Below are 26,845 nucleotides of genomic sequence, written 5' to 3' on the forward strand. Positions count from 1 at the left end.
GGCTCGACAGATGGAGCCGTGACCATTCCCTTCAGCGCCTTGTTAGAGCTACATTCTGTCCGGAGACTGAAATAATGCACGCTGCAGGTAACATGGAGGCGTCTGTTGAGAGCGCTACCGAAGAATCCCCCCTCCCGGCGCCAGCAAAGCCCTGAAAGAGTTGGAGACAACTTTTGCTAGGTGCACGCGAGACTAGATCCCTGCGCATAAGGCCGAGCTCTCCAGCACGCAGAGCACGAGGGCTGCGCGTTGGACTTGCTGCTGTGGGGCTAATTTCCGAGTCAAAGTGCATAGGAGCGGCCTGCTCGACTTGAACGCAGTTCCATGGCATCAGAGCTCCAGTGAAAAATGTTTAGGATGCCACTCTTTCGGAGTAAACACACCCTGAGGAGCTAGGATGCAGTTCTCGTGAGCTCTTTCTTGGGAAGTCTGGAGTAAGCCTCATTCAGCTTTCAATAAAGAAGCACAGGACACGCCTGTCAGTCCACTTTTGCAGCCAACAGGATGTGCAGATCCCTTAAGACGGTGTGTCGCACATTGGCTTCCAGTTCCAGTGAGGGTTACCAGCTACAGTATTTACTTTAAGACCTACCCGTTTGTTTGTTTTTTTAAACAGGGTTCCTTAATCACATCCCCATATAATGCAAAGGGCTTTCTTTATTTTAGGACATCCCAGTTAGTGGGATCCTAGTAAGATTCCAGTGGGTTGCAATCTTCCCTTGCCCCCCCCCCCTTTTGACAATTTGACAACTGTAAAAGCAAATGGGATTATTATTATTTTCTTGTTTGCAAACTCCAGCCATCCATGGGCTGGCGAAAAGCTTTAGAATTCATGGATAGGAAGACATTTATTTGAGTATACTGAAGAGGTGTTGGATGAGAGGATTGTGCTTCAGTTTCACTGTCCACAAGACACAGGTAGGTAGCCGTGTTGGTCTGCCATAGTGGAAACAAAATTTAAAAAATCCTTCCAGTAGCACCTTAGAGACCAATTAAGTTTATTATTGGTATGAGCTTTTGTGTGCATCTGAAGAAGTGTGCATGCACACGAAAGCTCATACCAATAACAAACTTAGTTGGTCTCTAAGGTACTCCATAGCTGCCAAGTTATCCCTTTTTTTAAGGGATTTTCCATTATGCTGAATAGGCTTCCTCGCGAGAAAAGGGAAAACTTGGCAGCTATGGGTAGTACTGGAAGGAATTTTTTTATTTTGTAAGGGAGTGTGAGTAGAGCCTGTGAATTGCCATGTAGGCAGGACCTAAGGTCTGGGATGGGGGAACCAGATGTTGATAGACTACACTTCCCATTATCCATGACCATTGGCTGTGCTGGCTGGGGCTGATGGGAGTTGGAGTCCAAGAACATCTGGAAAGCCACAGGTTCTCCAGTCCCAGCCTAAGGAAAATTAAGGCCAATGTTGCAAATCAAAGGCTATCTGCAGCTTTCATGTTTTGAGAATGAAATCCCCTTACTTCCTTATATTTAATACCCCACCTTTCAGCACAAGATGGCCTAGATCACAGGTGTCAAACACAAGGCCCGGGGGCCAAATCCGGCCCGCCAGACCTCGTCATGTGGCCCGCCGAGCGCCCCAGCCAGCGGGACCCAGCAGCGGGACCTTGCTGCTGAAGCGCCGCGCCGACAAAGCGCCGGCAAACAGCTGGGGGTGGGGGGTGGGTAGAAAGGCGGCCAGAGCAGCGCTGCGTGGAGCACCCCGAGCCACAGCAGGAGAAGGAGGAGGCAGCTTGCCGGGTCAGCGCCCGGCAGCGCCGCACGGAGAGTCCTGAGCCTCTGCGACGCAGCAGTGCTCTGTAGCACTTTGAATCCTCCTCCTCCTGCCACGGCTCGGCGCCTGGAAACGGCTGCTGCTGCTGCTGCTGCTGAAACACAGACAAAGCACCCAGCAGCGCCGTGTGGAAGAGGAAGAGGATTCAAAGTGCTACAGAGCACTGCTGGGTCCCAGAGGCTCGGGACTCTCCGCACGGCGCACGCCGCCTCCTCTTGCCTCACCTCCTCTTCCTCCTGCCGCGGCTCAGCCTCATGAACATGAGCTCAGCAGCGGCTCAGCCTCACGAACTGCAACTCTGAGGCTTTACGCACTTCTCCTAAAACGGACACCCGCTGCCTCACGCTGCACAGGAAATGCTTTTTGCCCCTGGGTCCCTTCGTGCTCTTTTCTGGCGCTGAATCAAGGCGGCGACCCCCCGCTTCCCTTTCTTTCTTCCTCTCTCTCATTCTTATTCTTTCTTTCCCTCTCCTTCCTTCCTTCTTTACCTCTGTCTTCTCTCCCTCTTTCTTTTTCTTTCCTTCTTTATTCTTTCTTTCCTACTCTTCTTTCTCTCACCTCTTTCCTTCCTCTCTCCCTCCTTCTCCCTCTTTTCTTTCTTTCTTTCTTTCTTTCTTCCTTTCTTTCTTTCTTCCTTACTTCCTTCCTTTCTTCCTTCCGTCCTTCCAATCTTTCTTCCTCTCCCTCATTCTTATTCTTTCTTTCCCTCTACTTCCTTCCTTCTTTCTCCCTTTCCGTCTTCTCTCCCTCTTTCTTTTTCTTTTCTTCTTGGAAAGAACCCTGGAACCAGGAGAGCAGCTCCAGTGAGTCAACCTCAGCCAGTCCCTTTGGTGAAGGGTGGTGGCTCACTGGCAGAACATCTGTCCTGCATGCAGAAGGACCCCAGCATCTCCAGGTACTAGTAGCTCTGCAAAGGTCCTGCATGAAACCCTAGCGAGCCTCCACCACCCAGTGCAGTTACCAAAAATCATTTTTCAATAAATTGTACAATAATTGTACATTTGAATATCTACTTGCCGTTATTCTGACTATGTTTCTGCTTTCAGAGCTAGTTATTACTTACATTATTACAAAAAACAGTAATAATTGAATGCAGTGACAATAATTTATGATAATAAAGAGTGGACACATAGTCCTACAGATACAACCGGCCCTTTGAGGGTGACTAAACTGCGGATGCGGCCCCCGATGAATTTGAGTTTGACACCCCTGGCCTAGATGTTGTTTCCTGGCTGCCACCCATCCAAGTACCTGTAACCCAGGGAAGCTGGAGTAGCTTCAGCAGAGTAGTATTCCCAAGTGCCTGCAGACCACACCCAAGGGCAGACTTTCATTGGCGGCTTGGCCACGGAAGCCAAGGGCTTTCTGCTGGGCTAAAATGGACTTAGATGTGGGGAGGTGGGTGGAGGAGTGCTGAGGGCTCAAACCGTGGTGTTTGGCGGAGGCTTGGGAGCTGGGGAAGCAGTGCCTCCTCGCTTTGCTGCCAAGCGATGGCTGGGATGAGGCGATCCTTGGCAAGAAGTCCGTAGCGCAACTCTGCGGTAAGTTTGCGCAGAGAAGCCCCTGTCGGCGAATGAGGCGAGGCCCCCAGCTCCCCGCCAGGGGGCAGCGCTGCGCTACACGCCGCTCTAGTGACAGCCCAGCCAGGACAAGAAGTTTTCCCTGGGAATTTATTTTCCGCGAGGGTGGGTTTTATTTTGCCTTTTTTTCTTTTCTTCCCCTTTTTGGTGTATGGGGGAAGGACGGGTGGGATGTTGTTCCGCCAAGATTTACTTCGGAGATAGATCAAAGCCACGCGCCTGGATTCCCTCCTGGCTCCTTTTCTTGTTTGACATGCTGCCTTTCGGAGACAAAACGAGGTATATTTCCCCCCTTCCCCTGGAGCGCCGAGGACCCGCTCCTCGGCCCGCGGGATCGCGGCTATTTTTAGAAGCGGAGTCAGGTTTCCATTTTGAAGGGTTATAAACAAAAGAGCGGACGGGACGATGCACAGAGAGAGAGAGAGACGTTTCCAGAGCTCCCCGGTGGAGCTTGGCGGAGAGGCAGGCAAGCAAGCAAAGTCTCCCGGCCTCCCTGAGCTGTCCTTTGGGGCGCCTCCGGGATCGCCTTGCATCGAGCTCGCCCTCCGCGCCGCTCTCTCCAGGGCTTCACCATCTGCTGCTGCTCTGCTGGCTTCCCGGATCCCTTAAGCGGTGAGGGATGGGCTTTGCCTGACTTGGCCGCGACGGTGCCTCTCCGCCTGGGATGGTGCGGTAAGGCAAGAGGCTCCCATCAATTATTGACTCGCAGGTTGCTCGGGTCACTGCCTCCCATCTGTGTCTGGCAAGCTCCTCTTCCTGCTGTTTGCCTTTTCTTTTTCTTAAGGTTTCCTCAACTGGCAGGCTCTTCTCTATGCCTCCCCATCAGAGATTTCGAGCCTAAATAAGTAAATAAATCACACTAGGACTTTAACCTGGGGGCGGGGGGGGGGCGAGGCTGAGATGCTTGCAGAGGTGTCATTGCGCCTGATCTGTTTGGAAGTAAGTTACTGCACTCCTCCTGCGCGCGGCTGGGATTTTCTTGAAGCCCGCAGCATTTTGGGGAGGGGGAGGAATGCAGCCTCTTATTCACGCCGCTGATACTTCAGCGGAAGTTACTTCCGTGTAATGTATTGGGGGGTTTATCTCCTGCAAAGTGGATGTGTGGAAATGGGGTGAAACTGCAGTGGAATAACGCTGATGCTTTGTGGTAAGAACTTTACGCAGAAAAGCTCTAATAGATTAAACCCCCAAACATAGCAGCTGTGTAATATTTGGCATAGGCTTTCAGAATCCTTACGTGCATTTTTATGTAGTTACAGGCATAATGCATCTAATGCGTTCCAGGTCATGGGGTCAAGTGATCCCCTTCTGTCTTTCATTCACTTTAGTACATCATGCCACTAATGATGTTGGCTACAGTTGTTAAAATAATTGAGTAATTATTTTGCCTTTGCCTTCAGTTAAAGGTAGAATGCGCCCAGATATATTGTGAATCTGTACTGTGTGGCACTTACCACATTTGGATGTTCATAAATTCTGCTCTTTATGGTACAGGATATACAGTAGTATAATTACTGTGTGCATAATCATTGGAGCAGCATGCTCTGATTTGCGTTTCAATTTGTTAAGGTTTTGTTGATTAATATTCGGGAGCTGATTTTGGATAGTGAAGTTGAGAGGCAAATGCACATATACACATATTTTAGACTGTTTCGGTTGTGGTGTGTACCTATCACAGGAAATGGAAAAAGAATGGCTTTTCCTTCTTAACTGTTGGGGGGAAAGAAATGGTTAAGTTTTAAATTATCCCCCAATTTCTCAAAATGACATTGATACCTGACCTTTCAGTAATGTGCCAATTTACTTTAATTCTGTTAGTTGATTAATTGACTGAAAGGCAGACAATCAACTAAAACAGCATTAACTATACTTTGGTGTGTTTTATATACGGCTATGTATATTAGCTGCATTATCTATTAATAGGCATAGACATATTTTATGCATATGTGATCCCAATTATGTATAGTTTAATTGTTCATATTACATATTACAGTGTTACATGTTCTGCAGCCCAGTGGGATCTCTGTCTAGATATGTATAATGCCAGCATATTATAGGATACCTTTTCTTAATGTCAAACAGGGACCTTTTAAGCTACCCTTGAGAAATACCAGTTTTTCAAGCTAAGATACTTCCTTTATAGGCTGATTATATCAATGTTACCTTTGAAGTAAATCCTTCAGATTTGATCTTGGCTTAATCTGTGCAATCCTATAAATTTGTACCAGAAGCAAGCCCTACCGCTTTTAGCATGGCATACCCCTTAGTAAGTGTGAGTCTAGATTTGTAGCCTTAGAAACTGAAATTTGTTCCAAATTGATATAAAATTGTATTGGCTCCTTGTTGTTTTTAGCCCATGAAGATGGATGTATGTCCATTTTTAAATGCTGGGAATTGTTTTGTGTTGGTCATAAAGATACATTATTGGTAAAGCTTAAGTAAAATGCTATACCATATTCCTAACAAGATCACAGTCTCCTGTTTTTAACTTTAGGGCTTGTTTGGAAACACCCTGTAACATACACAAAAATTGTGTATGTTAAATTTGGCGGAAATCAGTCTTCAAAACTTATTTTATAAACTTACAACTGTGAAATGTGGAAGGTGGTTCATCTTTTGTATATCTGTTTGGGAGTTAACTGTTTGAAAATTAAAGGGTGTGTTTCCATCTTAAATAATCTTCTGAAAAGATGCCAGTTTGTGCATTTTATAGTATTTCATCCTGAAGTCATGATAATACCATGGGGGAGGCAGTTTGAAAGTTGTGGTCAATGCATCCGATTTAGTCCAAGGTCAAACCCTCCTGGCAAGGTATTCAGATATGTCCAGCGAATGCTCAGCAGCTTGTATAAACATGCTAGATTTTTGCAGCAATTCTGAATTCCATCTTCATTAGCTGGACTGATTGATGGCTTATGAGAGGCAGAGCTTGTCCTATTATTCTGATAACAACATGCTTTCTTATAAATGACAACAGCTTGGTGAGTGGAGTTATGAGAAGTTGGGAATGTAATTTTTTTAACAACAAGTGGGACCTGTAAAAAAAGTGTTGTGACTTGGAATGCTCCTGTTCAATATACAGTACAGTACTCCATTCCATTCCTCAACCCTCCTAGTTTTCAGGCATTTTTAACCCCTACCATCAACTTTCTGTGTCCACTAAGCATGCTCAGTTTTTGTTGGACTGTTTTAGGGGTTTCCTCCCACCTTTGTTCCCCCACCACTGCCAAAGGATTGTGTACTTCTGCAAGATTTGGGGCTCACCTGAGAATTCAGATACCTTTCTTGTGTGTGAATGCTATTGTTTTTTCACCCTTATTCAGAGAACTGATTGAACCAATTTTACCAAAGAGTTTCATTTTGTCAGTTGCCCTACAGGTACTAACAAAAAGAGTTCCTTACATTGCTTACACAACTATGGATTTGCAAGTATGAGTAGTCAAATCGGCAGCTGGCGTAGGGAAAATGAACATTCAGAAGCGATGGTTTCCAAGATTCCCATCAGGCAGGTGGGACATTGGAACTCAGACTTGGGACAGCTGCCCTTTGAGGAAAGGCTGCAGTATTGGGGCTTTTCAGTTTAAAGAAAGAAAAACAAGTAAGGGGAGTTGGGGGTACATGAAAGAGATGCATGGTACAGCTGCATTGCAGGGGTTTGGACTAGATGATCCTCAGGGTCCCTTCCAACTCTGCAGTTCTATGATACTACGATTCTCTGATGCATGGTATGGGGAAAGTGGATAGGGAGAATTTCTTCCTCCCTCTCTCGTAACACCAGAGTTCAGAGGCATCCAGCAAAGCTGAAAGTTGAAAGATTCAGGACAGATGAAAGAAAATGCTGCTTCGCACAGCACGTAGCTAGGACTATGGATAGCGATCAAGGGGGACAGCATTAAAATAGGTTAGACAAATTCACAGAGGATAAATGGTCCATGGCTACCAACCACAATGGCTATGTTCTACTTCTGCTCTTGGGAACATTATGCCTCCAAATTGCTGTTTCTGGGTCTCACAGGTGGGGAGAGTGCTGTTCCGCTCAGGTCCTGCTTGCGGACTTTCTATGGGGCATCTGTGTGAACAGAACACTGAACGAAATGGGCCACTAGCTTAATCCAGCAGAATCCTTCCAATGTTCTCTTTCCTGGGACACATTTTTTTATTATTTCTGTCCTGTTTGCAGTTTGTCACAATCTGCACTTCTGTTAAAATCTATGTTACTTGTCCTGCTATCTGCTGTGGCTGAAACGGCATATTACACAATTAATTTCAATGGAGGGGAAACGTCCAAGAATAATGCAGTAAACCATGCAATTATTTAGGTAACAGTTGCAGACTAAAATATCTACAGCGGCGAATACTGCTGCTATTTGCTTGCGTGATTCCAGTGGTGTACATTTAGGCTTGGTTACAGCCGCATGAATGATTGTGAAGATGGACTCAGGGATCGATGTTCCAAACTACTAACATAGTAATGATGATTTGTTTATGGGTAAATAAAAATGCATGAAGCCCAATCCAATCCGGGTTTACTCAACAGTATGTTCCACTGTGTTCATAGGGCTTACTTCCAGGTAATGGGTACAACCTCTGTGTTCTTGGCATGTGCCAGCCTCATTTGTGTAGAAAAGCTCCTGCAATCAATTTTGAAACAGTTTTGTCGAGCGTTCATGTATTCCGATCCCTTCCATATTAATCACAGGTAGGTTTAATTATTTTCATTGGGGCTTTTCTCCCAAGTATGTAGATAGGAGCGCAGCCTTGGATTTACCGTATAATAGCAGAATCCCCACAGTGTACTCTTCAAATGGCATCTTCAGCATCAGAGGGACACCGCCTTTATGTTTTGTTTTAACTTTCTATGTTTCTGCTCATGGTTGTCACTTGCAGTTCATGTTTATCTTGTAATACATTTAACTTATTTCGCCCTAAGAGAACTAAGAGAGAGCTCCGGCATTGTATTTATAACAGGGCCTACTGAAGTTTAGGCTATATAAACAATTTGGGTATGATTCTTTCCAGGCTATACATGTGCAGAGTGTGTTGTGTGTTCATAGTAATTTTAAAAATCTTGCTTGGCTGGGGGGATCAGCAGAGGTTTGGGATCACAGCCCCTCCTTCTTCAGTGAACAGACAGTTGTTTGGACTTGGGCTTAAAGTGCAGTGTACATAAGCAGTTCCACGCACAGAGAACATGGGAAGGAATCAAGGCCGATACTTTAAAAAGTATTCAGTGAGCTTTTGGAGGAGTTACTTTGTATAAAGATACTCCTTAAAGCAATTATCTTGGAAACCCATTTTATTTCCCCCTTTTTAAAAGGCCACACGACATACTTGAATTAACAGGACTTCATAAGAATCCATGAGATCACACCAGGAACAGGGCTTGCTTTGGAAACTGGATCTGTGTTCCTGAATGTTTAGCATTCCTCAGTACGAGTTATAAGGCGGGGACTGTTCTTTGGCATGATGACAAGGCAGTTCTTTTACAGAAAGCCCACGGAAATATGCAGGATGCACAGTAGTGCAGCTCTGGAACCCCAGAGTCCATAGATCTTGCTCAGAAAAAGTTCTTAGAGAGTTGTGATCAACCATTTTGATACAGCGTAGGCTTTGCCTATCTGCTGCCTTCCAGATGTTTTGAACTATAGTTCCCAGCCCCAGCCAGCATGGCTGTGTTGGCCGGAGCTGATGTGAGTTATAGTTCAAAACGGATGATGGGTACCAGGTTGGCAAAGGCTGATCTAGCAGTATGTTCTGGGCCTGGGTTTTTAGCTTTTTCAGCCAGCAAAAAATGGCCAGCAAAATTATTGGCTTACCCTTCTTACCTGTAAGTTGGAATACTAGGATCTTTCTTAAAGACATCCCTTAAAGATTGCTCAATGAGATGATGAATGAAGACCATCTCACTTTAATAAGAGTTTCATTAGTCATTCAGTATTCCTCACCTTAGCTCCTAAAATAGATGTTCAGCACTGTGTGGAAGTGTAAGGAGGCCACGAATAACTGTGCATGTTCATTTTTGCAGTGAAAACAGTGTGTCCCTTCCAACAGATAAGCGTCCCTAATATGCTGCTGGAGCTGAAAATATATTGCTGTTTTCATCAAGGGTCTGGATTTGCTTGGGACTGAGAAGGGAGTGAAATTTGGAAAGCCCTTATCTAGGAGGGTACAAACATCCCCTTGTCTCTGGGTCTGCCATTCTTCTCTGGCTGCCAATCATTTTATTTCCGCTTGCATCTCAGACAGCAGTTGATTCCATTTTCCTGATGTTTCTTTACATGATTCAGGTGGTTTTAGGGTGTCTCAACAGGTGTGGCTGCACTGGGCATAATGCTGCAGGGGGTACCACAACAATGCTGTAGAATGAACCATAATTTTAGTGTTGCATAGGGTGCCCCTGATATTTGAGAGCCCAAAGTCCACCGTTGTACTTGATAATTTCTGCATTTTATTTGATCTTTCACACAACAAAACAGCACCTCTGGAAATCTAGCAGAATATAGTGGATTTTGGCACTCATTTCTATGTTAATTGTTTCCACAAAACAATCTGTTTGCAGCTGTGATAAACCAGAAAAATGCAGGAGTAAAACTGACAAAATTTAGGCAGTATAGCATCATACAGTTTTTCTGCAGTTTTCATGGGTGAATCATGGGGGGCGGGCGACAGAAGTGCATAAATGTTGGGGGAGTAGCAACATGTCCAGTGATGTTTGTTGTGTCACACCTGGTGTAAAAGAAATTTAGCGGAACATGTGAATGTATATGTAAAAAACAACCTCACAGTTCCATATTGTAACATGTTGTTGTTGTTTAGTCGTTTAGTCGTGTCTGACTCTTCGTGACCCCATGGACCATAGCATGCCAGGCACTCCTGTCTTGCACTGCCTCCCGCAGTTTTGTCAAACTCATGTTCGTAGCTTCGAGAACACTGTCCAACCATCTTGTCCTCTGTCGTCCCCTTCTCCTAGTGCCCTCCATCTTTCCCAACATCAAGGTCTTTTCCAAGGATTCTTCTCTTCTCATGAGGTGGCCAAAGTATTGGAGCCTCAGCTTCACGATCTGTCCTTCCAGTGAGCACTCAGGGCTGATTTCCTTAAGAATGGATAGGTTTGATCTTCTTGCAGTCCATGGGACTCTCAAGAGTCTCCTCCAGCACCATAATTCAAAAGCATCCATTCTTTGGCGATCAGCCTTCTTAATGGTCCAGCTCTCACTTCCATACATCACTACTGGGAAAACCATAGCTTTAACTATACGGACCTTTGTAGGCAATTGTAACATGTACTGCGGTGTTAAAGAAGTGTTCGAAATGGGGTTAGAAGTGCTCGTATTGTTGTTGTTGTTTAGTCGTTTATTTGTGTCCGACTCTTCATGACCCCATGGAACAGAGCACGCCAGGCACTCCTGTCTTCCACTGCCTCCTGCAATTTGGTCAAACTTATGTTAGTAGCTTCAAGAACACTGTCCAGCCATCTCGTCCTCTGTCGTCCCTTCTCCTTGTGCTTTCCCAACATCAGGGAATTTTCCAGGGAGTCTTCTCTTCAGCCTCAGCTTCACGATCTGTCCTTCCAGTGAGCACTCAGGGCTGATTTCCTTCAGAATGAGTAGGTTTGATCTTATTGCAGTCCATGGGCCTCTCAAGAGTCTCCTCCAACACCATAATCCAAAAGCATCAATTCTTTGGTGATCAGCCTTCTTTATGGTCTCACCTCCATACATCACTACTGGGAAAACCATAGCTTTAACCATACGGACCTTTGTTGGCAGGGTGATGTCTCTGCTTTTTAAGATGCAGTCTAGGTTTATCGCTTTTCTCCCAAGAAGCAGGCGTCTTTTAATTTCGTGACTGCTGTCACCATCTGCAGTGATCATGGAGCCCAAGAAAGTAAAATCTCTCACTGCCTCCATTTCTTCAAAGTAACACGGCCCCATGTCTGAATGCAGCCTTAGTCTCATTATGAATGAATGTGCTCTATTCACTTGGATCTGATTTGGATTTGAAGAGCTATGTGAACAATTGCCTGGATATATGTGGATATTTCTGCCCATCCCTGCAGGAAGGAGAAAATATCTGTAGAAATAGGCAGTGCTTTTTTTCTTAAAATAAAATAAAATGTTTAGGGGTACTCTCATTATGACTCAAGAAAATCACCATTTTATAATTCAAGTCAGGGAAAATAAATACAGTAAATGGAAAAAAGTACAAAGATTCACAAAATATTTAGGGGTATGTGTCCCCCAGAAAAAAAGCACTGGAAATAGGGATACAGTTTACACATTCTTTGAGGGCAAATCCAAACTGAATTCACGCTAGGGGAAGGAAGACTGCAAATCACATTTTATATTTAGTTAATTGGCACAAAATATGTCTTAATAGGGGACATGGGTGGCGCTGTGGGTTAAACCACAGAGCCTAGGGCTTGCTGGTCAGAAGGTCGGCGGTTCGAATCCCCGCGACAGGGTGAGCTCCCGTTGCTTGGTCCCAGCTCCAGCCAACCTAGCAGTTCGAAAGCACGTCAAAGTGCAAGTAGATAAATAGGTACCACTACAGCGGGAAGGTAAACGGCGTTTCCGTGTGCTGCTCTGGTTCGTCATGCTGGCCACATGACCCGGAAGCTGTACGCCGGCTCCCTCGGCCAATAACGCGAGATGAGTGCCGCAACCCCAGAGTCGTTCACGACTGGACCTAATGGTCAGGGGTCCCTTTACCTATTACCTTTATGTCTTAATAGGATCAACACTCTGTATCTGGAATATCACATATATTTGGCATATCACCCATATTCAAACACAAAATTGGTTCAGCTTTTGGTTGTTGACCATCAGTTACCTTACAACTCAGTTTACGTTCTATGGAAATTACTTTTTCCATTAATTGAAAAAGTTTATTAAGGGCGGGGGAGAATAGACATGCTAATGAATTATCACTTTTGTTTCTTTTGATCAGATTTATGAATGAGAAATATAGATTTTAGCAAGAAGCAGTGGTGTAGTGCTGAATTTGAAGTACAGGAGCTTATCATAACTTGAGTTTTAAATTCCAGCAGCTTTTATATAGTTTGTCTGTCTGTCTGTCTGTCTGTCTGTCTGTATCTCTCTCTCTCTCTTACACAAACACACCCCTCCACTGAATCACTGCCACGAAGATGTGTCCCTGTCAGAATTCAATCCCCTTTGTGCCAGAAAGTGTGGTATTCTTTCTCTCAGTACTGCAGATTATAGCTGGTTTCTATTATGCTAGTCCTGTTATTAATAACTCCCAGCTATGCAGAATCACAAGTTTATTTTTTCTGAAATGTTAGATTAGCATTTTTTGAAAAATGAGATTTGAAATTTGCAAAATACTTATATGTACAGTGCAATCCAATGTTTGGGGAGTGTTCCAATGGTTACAGAGAGCTATGGTGATGGTGCAAGCAAGAGGCCAGTAGATTGGTGGCATTTTAAATTGTTTTTAGCTTTGCGCCCTTTGTCACACTGCCATGTTTACAAGTTCTCAGAAACAATGAGGACTATGAAAATTTGAGGATCATAGTAGGATTCCCTAAGATGTTGCTTCTAGGAAGGTCTGATTTTACTAATTTTTGTTCACACTTGAAAATGCCATTTTAAGATCTCAGTATAAGCAGTTTCAAGAAAACAAATCCTGCCCAGAAGTGTCTTCTGGAAACCCCACGTGTAGTCATCTCACATGACGAATGTATGTCATAATTGACAGTGGTTTCCCTTTGTATGTTCATGAGCTTATGTCACATGTGACAAGCAGGTCAAGGAATCACAAAATGCCCTAAACAGAAATTTAATTTTGTGTCAGGTAGCTCTAAGATTCCCTGATAATGGTTTGAAAATATATATAGTGTTCCTCCCCTCCACTAAGGAGCCGAGAGGTCACAACACCCCTTTGAGGTAGGCTAGGCAGAGAGACAGTGACTTGCCCAAGATGAGGTAGAGCTGAAGGGGCATTTGAATTCCTTTTAAAAACAAATTTCAAGACCAATGTTCCATCCACTGCATCTTATATCCAACCATGTGCACCCACAGTTTATAAAACAAGCAAGAAGCTAAACCCAATCTCATAGAGGTGGTCATTTTCTTGCAGACTATGTACTGTAATAACATTTTAGTTTTTGGCTCCATTCTGCCATCTCCAGAGCTCTAATCAATCTCTGTACCAAGTGCTCTAGCAGGCAGTGACCCATAATTACAGTAGATTTGCTCTGTAATATAATAACATGCCTCTGCCTGCTGTAAACCTTGGATCTGAGATAAAATGCACATGATGAATGGTGTGCATTAAATAAAAAAAAATCCTTGGAAGATAGAAGAAGGGGAATCCTGCATTGACCAACTATCACTTTCTTTCTTGTGCTATGTGAGACGGATGATTATGCAATGGGCACATATGCAATTTCGTTGATAGGTTTCAGAGCAAGTTCCTGTTCTTGCTTTGACTGTTGGCAAAATGCCCTGTGATTTCTGATAAGTCGTAACCAACAGCATATTTTATTCCTACAAAGTAAGGGCCGTGGACTAAACTCTAGCGCATGAAAACCATATACGGTTGTTATTCGGCTTGTATGAGTGTGTGCCATTTGAGATTAACTCGTGCTAGGAATTAGTTCAGCCTTCCAAACCTGGCGCCTTCCAGATGTTTTTGACTACAATTCCCATCAGCCCCAGTGAGTATGGCTGTGGTCCAAATATATCTGGAGGACATCAGGTATAGGTGATCAAATTGTACCTTTTGAGTAGTGATAGTTACACTTAGAGAAGAAAGAAAAGGGGAAGGGCATTTAACGGTGCTTGAAAGAATCTGCCCATAAGAGTTAATTGCCCCTTCTGAGCAGGATTTTCGTATATTTTGTCTGTATCTTAGATAGTAACTTAGTGCATATCAACCTCAGCGCTGCAATTCAGCAGAGGTGGTTCATGTATTCAGTGGGGCTTTCTGATCGCTATGGAAAGGAGACGGGAGGGGCAAATACGTAGGTGGCAAATGTAATCATTTCCATCTGTGGGCTCCTGGTTTGCAGATATGGTGGAGCCAATCACTTTTTTAACATTGGCTTTCCAGTCAAAGACCCTGCAATCCTAGCCCCACATAATGGGCTGGGAGTAAGCCCCATTGAGTTCAACGAGATGTTTCTGAGCAGATGTGGTTACGTAGTAGTGCACTGTAAGCCATTTCCCCCATTAGAGACAAATTAAGAGTTCTTCATATGTTAATCCATGAAGAGTGAATGGATGTTGGAGGGGCAGCAGGATTGCACGCAGTGGCCCCGCCTTCAACTGCCATGCATTAACCTGAACAACTGAACACAGCTCACATAGCTTGTATGGACATAGATTCCATTTATACATTGGGGCTTCCTTCCACACACTCGTTCCACATGCAATGTCGTGTTAATAGACTAGAATGATGATCAATGTACTTCCAGTGAACAGAAATGCAAAATATTTTTCCCCATCATTCTTTTTTTAAAAAAGGTATTTTTTGCATCACTATTCAGCTGAAAAAGGCTGCAAGAGCAGTTTACAGATACAGTTGCAGACTATATTAGATTACTGGAATTGTTCTCAAAATGTTTAAATTGTTTTATTGTTCATGTGTTTGCTACAGTGGATTCCCTTGAGAGGAAGGGTAGGATATACATTTAACAAATAATATATAAGTATTGTGCTTTTCCATCTATAACATACCCCGGTGTATAACATGCCCCCTATTTTTGGGGACTCAAAATTAAGAATATGGGGGAGAGAGATTCCCCAAAGTTGTTGAGGTTTTTTTTTGGGGGGGGGGGAAGAATTGTTGAGCTTTTGAAAGGTGAAAATGCGAAAAAATCTGCTCACTCACCGCTCGCGTCGCCAGACCAACCTATCCTCTGTCCCATCGCCGAAGAAAGCAGCAAATCGACTGGCCAATTGCGGCAGCAGCAGCCAATCATCAACAGCCCTTGCAACAGCCACCAATAACAATCTCCAGCTTGTGGCAGCAACCAATCCCACTCCCCCACAATGCCCTACCCATGTATAAGACGACCCCTAATTTTGAACATTTTGGAATAAAAAAACATAGTCTTATACACGGAAAAGTATGGTAATATGATAATCCCAGCCCTTAGGCTTACAACCTATTGGTTGTTAGGTGTTTGGGAATTACTGCACAATGGATTTTGACAGGTGTCATTTACCTGATGACACTATGGCATCAGATGATCAACAGGAGATAAGGACCTGGCCTGTTGGGCTAAAAATGTTCCCTGAGCTAAAAAGGAAATGTGATCGGGAGGGAGAAAGAAGAAAGCGGATTCAGGCACCGGTTCTTAGGTCGCATCCACCATACATCCTTGTTTAAAGCATCCTTTAACAGTCATGGGTTCCCCAAAAGAATCCTGGGAACTGTAGTTTGTTAAGGGTGCTGAGAGTTGTTAGCACCCCCTCACAGAGCTACAGTTCCCAGGAACTGTAACAAACTATAGCTCCCATCCTTAGATGGAGCCATGGTTGCCAAGGAGTTACAGTACTGTAATAGAATGGAAAGACTTCAAAGAGAGAAGGAGCCAAAAGCTGCTAGTCTTTCAGCTGAGTCGATGGAGACACCATGCAGTCCCATCTCTCACTCTAGAGGGTACAGGGTTGTTGGTGCGATGCCCCCCAGATTTTGTTGCCTACTCCTGCAAGAGGGAGGAGCCTGGTGAATGTGGTGCTGGAGCACAGCCAATGGAGAGGGCCTTTCTGAAATATTCCAGTCGGACAACCTTTAAGTTTTGTTTTGCTCCTTTTGGTATTTTGAGCATGGGATCAGAAGGCAACAAAAATAGCTGCGTAAAAACATCTGTATGTTTTGTTTGCAGCCTTGACCTTCAGTATCTGTGGTTTTACTGAGCTCTCCATATTAACAATGAGAAATCCCTTATAGGGCGAAGCCGCAACTCTTGCATTCTAGATAGTTGGAAGCTAAGTTGAGTTGTTAGGTTGCCAGTAATAACAGTTTCGCACGAGGGTACTTTTTTCGTACTCTCACTCTAACAAACAGATCACACTGTTTGCCTTATTTTAAAATAACGCCAGCGACGGGCGAGAATCACATTGTTTGACAATCCTGTAAAAGGAGGCATTTTTTCGCGAACACTGCCTCTGACTTCGATCTGATTAAATCAGTCTCCCTGCCTGCCTCTATGTTCTCAGTGATGTTTTAAATTAATTTATTTACTTCCTCTTTGGAGTGCCTCTGCAGACATTATCAGACACAATCTACCGCATAATGCAAGCTTCTGCAGTGTAGCAAGTCAGTCTTGATATTCTCTTGTTTCTTGGGGTATAGAGGCTCTCTGGAAGAAGGCAGTGAATAAAGACCAGATTACTAGAGTTATACATTTAGCTCCTTAGATTGTGAGCAAAATATGTAAAGCCCAGAGCCTGAAAGATCACTGGTTGCAACAGTAGCGCGGTTGACGCTTCCACACCTTACTTCTAAATAACATGGCTTCCTCCAAAGAACCCCGAGAGCCCTCCTTAATCAACAATTCCCAGCGAATTACAGTTCCCAGGATAGTGTGTGTGTGTGTGTGTGTGTGTGCGCATTAAATATGCTTTAAATGTACAGTGTGGATGTAATGTGTGTCTCTGAAACATGACTGGCCCAGTGGTGTGCTGTGTTGCATTGTGTTGCTGTAATGATCATAGCATTGCCTCCTGATCCTGCAAGGCTCTGGTACAACTTGTTTGAGGATTCAGAACAAAACAAAAGCAAACACTGTGGCCATGTTTGCATGCAACGCTAAACCATGGTTTAGTATTGCAGACTTGAGCAAGCAGGAGCCGCCACAAGTCCTGGGTTCACATGCTCCCACTCCCCCCTGCTCTTCCTCCAGAGTTTTTGTTCAGCCAAGCTGACTGATACCTCCATAACTACAAATCAGGTTATTTTATTGCTGAAACTAAACTCTTCCAGGGTCCTCCTTTTGAAGTCCAAGGCTCCTTCCCGTTCATGCACTTAGCAGCAAGGTATGCTTTAGCTTTTTGTATGACTGTGACCTTTGGCTACTGATGAGGCACAATAAGTTCAATTTTATCCCTGCATTCCGCTTAGCCAAGCTGCCATATTCATAATTCTTAACAGGCATCAAATAGCTGTAAGCATTGCTATGAGAAAGCCGGGCTGAGCTGCTGCAAGAAAGGAAAACCACACTGAGATAAAAGGATCTCCTTTACCTCTTAACATATGCTAATTTAAAAGGCAGAGCTAGCTAATGGCATTAATATAAAAACTCCCAGCAGGTGAGCACCTGAGGTTCCGGTACCAGGCAACATTCATTCTTCTGTCTTAGTTATTTCAAGAGATATTTATTTTTAATGTTTGATATTTTAATACGTTTTTATATGTGCTGGAAGCCACCCTGAGTGGCTGAGGAAACCCAGCCAGATGGGCAGGATATGAATTTATTTATTTATTTATTTCAAGTTAGAAGAGAGTTTAATTTTTTCCCCCAAAAATCAAAGGCTGTGCGTGGGGGATTCCTGTACACAGCAGAGTACATTATCCTGAGAACGTTGATGTACAATTTTATTTTATATGCCTAAATAGGAAGCAATATCACTTCTAAGCCACTTAATATTAAAATAATATCACTTTGTAAACCACTTAATATTAAAACATCTCTAAGTGGTCTACAGCAAAAACTTAAAATGTATACTAAAAACCATCGCCATAAACCACCAGAAACAAAACGATCAAGAATCGCAACAATACAGCATCCTAAATACAAAAAAAAAATACTACGGTAAATCCTGCTTTAGCGGTCAGGGGAAGTTTGGGAAAGTAGTAACCCATGAGGCTTCCTCTATGGTTAGGGTGAAGAACATTCCAAACAACAAGGGCAACAGTGGAAAATACCCCTTTACAGGTTACCACTATACAATGGAATGGAATGGAATGGAATGTGTGGTACCGCTAACTGGAACTTTCTGGATGACCACAGTGATCTAGTAGGTCTACATAGGGACAGGCAGACAGTGGCTGTATTATTGCTTCATGGGCAGGGAAACAAAGCAGCTCTAGTGAACATCATGCCCCTCATATTTGCTCGCAAAAAAACTGGCGCAAGTGAACAAATGCTTGGTCCCTGAAAGCCTCAGTATCATGCAACACTATTCCCTCCACATTAAGTCTTTTAGTTTCCATGGAAGCTTAATTCTAACTATAATCTGGAAAGTTGGCAGTCATTGCTCTGCCATCTGTAAAGGATAAAAGTTCTGTAAAAATTTGGGCCTTGTAACGTTCCTGAGTTGCCATGAGCAATTGTTCAGAAGCAGAGAAACTGAATTATACGGCAACAATTAGCTGCACTTTGTTTTAGGATTATGGCAAGTGAAAGAATTAGCTTTAAGGACAATACCTGGTGTACATAACCCACACATAAAATCACAGTTTTTATATCTACAGCATTTTTTTCCCTCCCTGTTTAATTGACTTCTGATTCTACACTCACTGGCATTGGGTCTCCAGACCTTCAGGCAAGATTTGCAGCCTTAACTTGAGATGCTGAGAATGGAATCCAGGAACAAACATCATTCTAGCTTACCACTGAGCATCACAAAAGCTGTATGGTTTCTTAAAACTGAAGGCAACAGTCAGTGTATGAGCATAGTGCGGCCTGCTGACAGCTCAGAAGCTGAGTGTGAAGAAGGCACTGAACATAATTTGCTGTAGTTAACGGGCAGGATTTCAGAGGTCATCCCCACAACTAGCAGAAGCAAAGCAAATGTATGTAAAAGAAATCAGCACACACTTAATGTGAGTAATTTACATAGATTGGAGAATTGACGTAGAACTGGTGTTGCTTTAGCATTTTAAGATTTTTTGTGTTTGCTTTTTAAACATGACAAATTTGCATTTGTCTGTCTTGCATGTCGGCCATTATTTTCTTTCTAAATCTGCAATCCTTCAGAGTTCCGAGCCACTAGGAATAGGAAGGGTAAGTATTGCGGAACTTCTGATGCTAGCTTTTGATGAGGGAATACATCTTTTTTATGAGACGCAGGATGCTAAGTGCTCAAGTCAGCCTCTGTGTTGGCTTGAAACGGAGAACATTTAGCAAAGGACAAGCATGTGGCTGTACAACGTGTACATCTTTTTTAAAAAAAAATCTGCCATGTGTAGAAGGCATGGGTAGTAGACTACGCTTTGAGGATCAGCCTTCCTTAAACATTTATTTCTTTTTTATGGAAGTCATTATTTATTGCACTTCTCTTCTTTTGCAGAGAGATGGTCAATGCATGGTTTTCTGAGAGAGTTCATCCCATACCAGTGTGCAAAGAGGGGGCCAAGCAGCACGGTGACGCTTGTTCTTGTCCCAGCCACCAGGCCGCACGGGCAGAGAGCACTAACCCCACACCCCCAACCAGGAAGATATCTGCTTCTGAGTTTGACAGGCCCCTTAGGCCTATTGTTGTCAAGGATTGTGTTGGAACCGTGAGTTTCTTGTCGGACTCCGAAAAGAAGGAGCAGATGCCTCTCCATCCCCGGACGCTTGGGAGCGATGCAGGGGATCAGTGCTCAAGGCTCTTAGAATTGGTGAAGGACATTTCTAGTCACTTGGATGTCACAGCCCTTTGCCACAAAATTTTCTTGCACATCCACGAACTCATTGCCGCCGATCGCTACTCCCTCTTTCTGGTGTGTGAAGACAGTTCCAATGAGAAGTTTCTCATCAGCAGGCTCTTCGACGTCGCCGAAGGTTCGACCTTGGAAGAAGCTTCAAACAATGGTATCCGTCTGGAGTGGAACAAAGGGATAGTGGGACACGTGGCAGCTTTGGGGCAGCCTTTGAACATCAAAGATGCCTATGAGGTAAACAAAAATAAATGTGCGGTGGGTGCGTTTTATCCAGAGAGACCACTTATCTAGCTATTTTCCACACCAAAGATCTTTCCTCCAGAGAGCTCAGCCATGGTGTACACAGTTCTCCCCTCACCCTCCATTTTACCATCACCACAAAGCTGTGAGGTGGGTTAGGTTTGCAGATGGTGACTGGCTAAGGTCACCCAGTGACCTTCAAGGCTGAGCAGGAATTAGGTCTCCAAGGTCCTAGCCCAACACTCTAACCACTACACACTACTGGCTCTCATGGATTTAGAAAATTCTGTGTGAATGTACATGGTGAGGAATGCAACGGTTGGCCTTCTGGTTAGAGAAGGTAATGGAAAGCACACGACACCAGCATTTTACTGAACTGTTAATAGTGCTATAGCACAGTTTATGATGCTAGGTGGCTTGGGCCTAATATGCCAAGCGGTTGCCTTTCCTAAAATGCCTCACTGCAATCTCTTAAGGTTGATTTAGACCATTGTCTACAATTTGCTCTCTGTAAGAACATAGGAAGCTGCCCTATACAATGGCCCATCAAACTCAATATTGTCTACACCAGTGTTTCCCAAACTTTGGTCTCCAGCTGTTTTTGGACTACAACTCCCATCATCCCTAGCTGGCAAGACCAGTGGCCAGGGATGTTGGGAACTGTAGTCTGAAAAACAACTGGAGACCCAAGCTTGGGAAACGCTGGTCTACATTGAGTGGTAGCGGCTCTGCAGGGTTGTGGACAGGGTTCACCCCAAGTCTTACCTGGAAATGCCACTGGAGACTGAATCTGGGACTTTCTGCATGCATTGTGGATGCTCTGAGCTGTTGCTCTTTTCCATGCATCATGGATTCAGGGGTTCTTAGTGTCTGTCCCCACAATTGTGGAGCTGAGGATTTGCCAGAATGGATAGGCAACTAGTCACTGGAATTAAGTTAGGCCTGACACTTCTGCTAGTTCTTGGTATATTTTATTTGTGTTATCATGATTAGTCAACTCTGGTTTGCATTTGTAACTGGGTTTTTTGGGGGGGGGCTGGGCTGTAGGGAGCGGACCTGTGGATACCGTGTTTCTCCAAAAATAAGCCATACCCCGAAAATAAGCCATAGTGATAGGCAGTTTAACCTTGTAGGTTAAACTGTACCATACTTAATAAAAAAAAAAAAGACATCCCCTGAAAATAAGCCACCGTGTGGTTTTTTGAGGAAAAATAAATATAAGACAGTGTCTTATTTTTGGAGAAACACGGTATTACAATCCTATAGCTGCCAGGCATGATATTTTGATTCTGGATATGTTTTAACATTGATATCTGACATAAACTTTTAGAGTGCCCTAGAAATGGAAATAATGTAATTTGCTATACAATTTTTGTGGCTTTAAACTTGAGCAGTTCTAGTAACATCTGATAACGTGAACTTTGCACACATGTCTGTGCTCTGAGGTATGTATGGAACTGAGTATAGTCTGAGTAAGAATGGCAAAACTAAACATTGAACATTCTTTCCTGAAATGGAAGAGCTTAGTCTTTTTCATCACTATGGCTAATTTAGCCATAATTGCACTTCCCTCAGTTTTCTCACTTTCTCCAGGGAGAGAGAGGGGGGGGAAATCAAAAAATGGGTGTGCTTTGGGTAAACAGCATGTTATAGAATATATTCAATCTGAGGGTGGGAGTGGAGGAGATACTACAAATTTTTGTAAGCTTGCTAAAACTCTTTGGGGTTCTTTATCTGCAAATGGTGATGATCCACATAGTGCTTCAGTCATTATTTTATGGAATGGAAATGTCAGGAAAAATAACTTGGGGATGAGTGGGGGACAGGGTCTTTTTTGGTGGTGACTCCAAACTTGTGGAATTCCATCCCCTAAGATTCCTTTATTCACTGTTTCTAAATGATCCCTGAATATCTTTTTATTTCATCGGGACTTCTCTGTTATGAGAAAAATGGGATTCATACTGATTAAAAAATTTATATTATCTTATTCCCCCCTATTTTAAGTTAACAGAGTTTTTCTTTTTAAATACTGTATTATATTATTGTTTATTTTATATTGTTCCCCAGACAAAAAGTGAGCAGTAAGACAAAAACCAAACCATGACTACAGCTTGCAGTTTGTTTGGAGTGGAACAAACCATGAGCCCGGGTTTAGACATAATACACAGCCAAAGCATGACTTAGCTCCAGGTAGTACGGCAGCATCAGGACCACAGAAGAGCAAAGTAGCTGTGATTTTATTTATAAGTGCCTGCACACTTGCATGTTCACACTTAGCTATGGTTTGGCTTAGTGTTATGTGCAAACCAGGCCATTGTTTTAAAGTGGTTGTGTGCTGCCTTGGGAACGTTTTGCCCTGCAATGTTCATGTGCCTTAGAAATTTGTTAATAAGTAAATAATTGAACACTGCTGCCAAGAGGAACAGTGAAACAGAACCTGTTACATATTTTGCAATGTTGTCTCTCTGTTCACTATGCATTTGGATATCTTAACCAAACTTTGAATGATGGTTTCTGGGATCAAGGAGCAGGTTTTCACCTGTGTTTTGATACAATTGGACGCCATTTTGAATCAAGATGGTAGACAGGACCTTTCAAAAAAACTGCACTGAAATTTAACCACCACTTTCAAACTTGCATTATTATTATATTTTGGTTTCTTAGAATCCCCAAGTATCCTATTGGCATATAAACTTAGGAAATAAGTATGGTTTCTGGAAAAAACATGTGTACATAGTTATCTATTTTCTTCTTTTGACAGGATCCCCGATTTAATGCAGAAGTGGACCAAATCACAGGCTATAGGACGCAGAGCATCCTCTGTATGCCAATAAAGAACCATAGAGAAGAGGTAAGGTCATGCATCTGGCTCTTCCTTGGCTGTAACATTTCCAGCACCACTAATTCATTTAACCATTTTCAGCTTTCAGGCTCCGTCCCAAAGTACAACATTGTTTGTTCTTGATTTTTGCCTTTTTATAATTTAAAGTATGTCTACATGTGATTCCATAGAGTTCAGTTTGGACCTGCTTTGTTAACTATGCAGAATTGATAGACAGCCAGTTTCCTTCCCTCCCCCATGTTGTCATTTAACAAGTAACATTAGCCAATTTTGACAAAGACAGCGAATTTGCATTTTCTTCTTGTAAATATAAAACTCCTATTTTCTTGTAACTTTTTTTCCCCACCCTTGTTCAACTGAATCTGAATTATGAGGAAGTATTGTGTGTGTAGAAAATGGTCTAAAATACAATGAGCTTACTACATAAAATCAGGCTTACAGTCTAAAGCATGGAAAACAAAGGAAGGAAAAATGGGACAGAATTATTATTATTATTTTTAAAAGAAAATTTGTGAAAAGGAGAAACTGCAGAATTAAAAAAAGGATGTATTGCTTTCAGTGTTTGCCATCAGGGCTATATTATTTTTTAAATTCCCATTTATTATGATGTCAAATCTAAGGGCTCATCTACACTCCAGGCCTAGAAGGCACAGCTCCAAGAGATGTTATGCTTGTCTCATGTTTCCTAAGGAAAATGCATTCACTTTTTCCAGGAAAACCATAGAGCACCATTGAATTGGAACAAACATCAATCCACAGAATATCTGGTTGGTGTTTGCTCTGTTTTAGCAATAACTAGCTGGCCCTGCCACGCATTGCTGTGGCTCATCCCTGTGATTTCCCCCTCCCTGTGCCGATCCATGACGTATCCCTCCCCCCCACCTTATCCCTGTGATTCCCCCCTCCACCCCCCCATCCCGGCTTATCCCTGTGATTCTCCCCTCTCTGTCCCGAACCATGACGTATCACGCCCCCTTCTACCCCCCCCACCCCCAGCTCATCCCTGTGACTGGTCCCACCGTGTCCTGACCTATCCTGTCCCTTCCTCCCCCCAACCCCCACCCAGGTGAGTCAGTACCTCCATTCGGCCTGGTCTGTAAAGGCTTCGGCCTAGTATGTAAATGGGAGCCGAGGTGCTGTTGAGAGGAAAGGTTTTATAGGTGCAGTACCAGTGTAGCCGCTGCTAGAGGGCGCTGGTTCTCTTCCCAGCATGCACTTCTGACTGAGTGGTGCGTTCTGGAACGGTTTTTTGGGGGTTTTACCTGGTGGAGGTGTGGTTTTACCTGGTAGAGGTGTGACATCTGTCTTAGCAAACTTTCATATATCCTTTGGACATTCGCATGTGATGTTGCGTCAAAATTTCACCTCAATTGGTCAAACGGTTTTGGTGAAAAGTGGAAACACACCCACACGTCCTTTTTACATTTTTGTATATATAGAAGAGCAGGTTTTCCTGGGGGGGAGCAGTGGGACAAGTGGAAGTATAGACAAGCTCTAAGCATGACATGGGAAATGTTCATTGAAAGGTGGTATAAAAATATTGTGAAAGTAGCGTACTGTTGTGTGGGGTGGGGACGGGGGCAAAAGAAACAGAAAACCAAGCAGGATAGGATGTGCAAAAGACGAGATATATTTGCCTAATATGTGCATCTGATAATTTGAATGGGTAGGTGAAAATTTGGAATTCATTACTATAATTGAAGTAGAAATGCAATGCATCTCACCATAAGCAGGAAGATGGTGGCCAGGTGACTGGTCTTCCTGCTCAGCGGGCAAATTTAAGGCCCTTGCTCTCCCCTTCATTTTGGTTATTTCCCTTTAAAATAGACTTGGGCCCCAAGGTCTTTCAAAACGAGGGTTGCCATCTGTAAAATAAGATCCAGGACCACCCTAGAAGGAAACAGGCCCATCCTTGAAGGAGTCACAGCTGGAACACTGAACGGGAGAACTCTTCGCTGCAATGTTTTGCTGCAGCGCTGCTTGCTGCTACAGATTTTTGTGGAGCCTTTGCTTCCTCTGCCCTTCACTCAATGACCAGCTTGCTTTATGTTTAGAGAATACATATGACAGTAAACTGGCCTCAAGCTGGTCTTTTGTTAGAGTGTCCCTGGGCTTATTTTGACTGTATGGAGTTTCTCTTGTCACATAACTTTTGGTTCAAAGGCTAATTTTTGGATCTGAGCTTTTTCAGTTCTTGTTTCCCATCAGCATTTCAGCTTTTTCCAAAATATACTTACAGTTTCTAGTGTTATATTAACTCATGTTAATCCCAAACGTCGTGTTACTTTAAACTTGTTATTCTTTGAGCTGTGGCTAATTTAAACATTAGCTTCATCTCCTTGATCATTTCGGCCATCCGCTGGGATGAAAGGGTTGTTGGTTTTTCATCTGAATATGCATATCTTTTCTTTCAGACAAAATTTGAGTTTGCGGAAGATTCTGCTTGGGGTTTCATCATCCTCAGTTATTTATTGTCATATGCAAACCTGGCTGCCTCATGGCCTAACCCTGACTTCAGTTTATGGGTGGGCAAATCTGTCAATCCCCCAGAATATAATGCATTTTATATGTTATTTTCACTAGCATATGTATTTTTATGCATTTCTGTACACATTCTGAAAGGTAGCTGTGTTTTGGTTCACATATTGGACTGAGAAGTTTGAATTAGATAGTTTCTCATTAAAATAGAAATAAAATCAAATGTTCCCCACATCTCTACTTCAGTTCCTTTATATCATGAGCACATAGCTGCCAAGTCTCCCGTTTTCCCCGGGAAAACCCCCTTTTTACTTACCTTTTCCCGGTGGTTCCCCGTATCACTTCGTCTCCCGTTTTTCTCCGTTATTTTCTCCTGCCGGCGGCCATTTTTTCTTTCCAATTTGCCCATCTATGGGCACCAAAAATGGCCACCGCCAGCTTCAAAAGCCGCATGTACGCATGTCTGGAAGTGCATAGATGTCACTTCCGGTGTTGGCGGCGGCCATTTTGGTGCCCATAGATGGGCGGAGCGACACCAGAAGTTGCGTCGGAGCACTTCCTGACATGCGCACAAGCAATTTTCGAAGCCGGCGACGGCCATTTTGGGTGCCCATAGACGGGCAAAGCGACACCGGAAGTTACATTGACGCAATTTCCGGTGTCAAATGGCTGCCGGTCCCGGATTCTGCAGTCCGGAACTTGGAAGGTAAGTGAGCATTCAGCGAAATAGTTAATAGGTACACCACTAGAAAGTCACAAAGTATGTTAATAACACAATCCTATACATGCTTTTGTGAAAATAATTTCCTATTCAGGAGTCAGCCTCCTTATGTGTAAGCAAACACATGAGGAGAAGCTGGGAGATAATGTCAGGCCCTGCCCCCTCAGGGATGTCATCTACACATCTACACAGTTTAAATCCTCCCACATATTTGGGAGGCAAATGTTTCCAGTAGAGAGTATCTTCGGCTCATGGAGACATAAATACAGTGGTACCTCGGTTTATGAACACAATTGGTTCCGGAAGTCTGTTCATAAACTGAAGTGTTCATAAACTGAAGCGAGCTTCCCCATTGAAAGTAATGGAAAGTGGATTAATCTGTTCCAGACGGTCCACGGAGTACTTAAACTGAAGCGTTCATAAACTGAAGCAAACTTTCCCATTGAAAGTGATGGAAAATGAATTAATCCATTCCAGATGGGTCCGCGGCGTTCGTAAACCGAAAATTCGTAAACCGAGGTGTTCCTAAACCGAGGTTCCACTGGGCTTAAATCTCCCTGTGTCCAGTGGAATTTAC

At 43.5% G+C, this 26,845-nt stretch overlaps 1 protein-coding gene across 14 annotated transcripts in view; it reads left to right on the forward strand.

Moving 5' to 3' along the window:
- The window catches only part of PDE5A (phosphodiesterase 5A), a 78,276-nt gene that overhangs the window by 1,026 nt on the left and 50,405 nt on the right, over window positions 1-26,845 (forward strand). For 2 of the 14 annotated variants that reach the window (XM_035111538.3, XM_035111537.3), the window contains exons 1-3: window positions 3,389-3,646; window positions 19,633-20,221; window positions 22,989-23,078. In XM_035111538.3, coding sequence (XP_034967429.1) covers window positions 3,519-3,646; window positions 19,633-20,221; window positions 22,989-23,078 — 807 coding nt within the window. In that variant the 5' untranslated portion in view covers window positions 3,389-3,518. Of the gene's footprint in view, window positions 1-30; window positions 88-3,213; window positions 3,329-3,388; window positions 4,045-4,265; window positions 4,515-18,877; window positions 19,136-19,632; window positions 20,222-22,988; window positions 23,079-26,845 lie in introns of those variants that run through there. The other 12 variants (XM_035111545.3, XM_088660387.1, XM_035111546.3 and 9 more) reach the window with 9 other exon arrangements.

This window comes from Zootoca vivipara, chromosome Z1 (genome assembly GCF_965207765.1).
Source record: "Zootoca vivipara chromosome Z1, rZooViv2.hap1.1, whole genome shotgun sequence".
In the NCBI taxonomy this organism is placed as follows: Eukaryota; Metazoa; Chordata; class Lepidosauria; order Squamata; family Lacertidae; genus Zootoca; species Zootoca vivipara.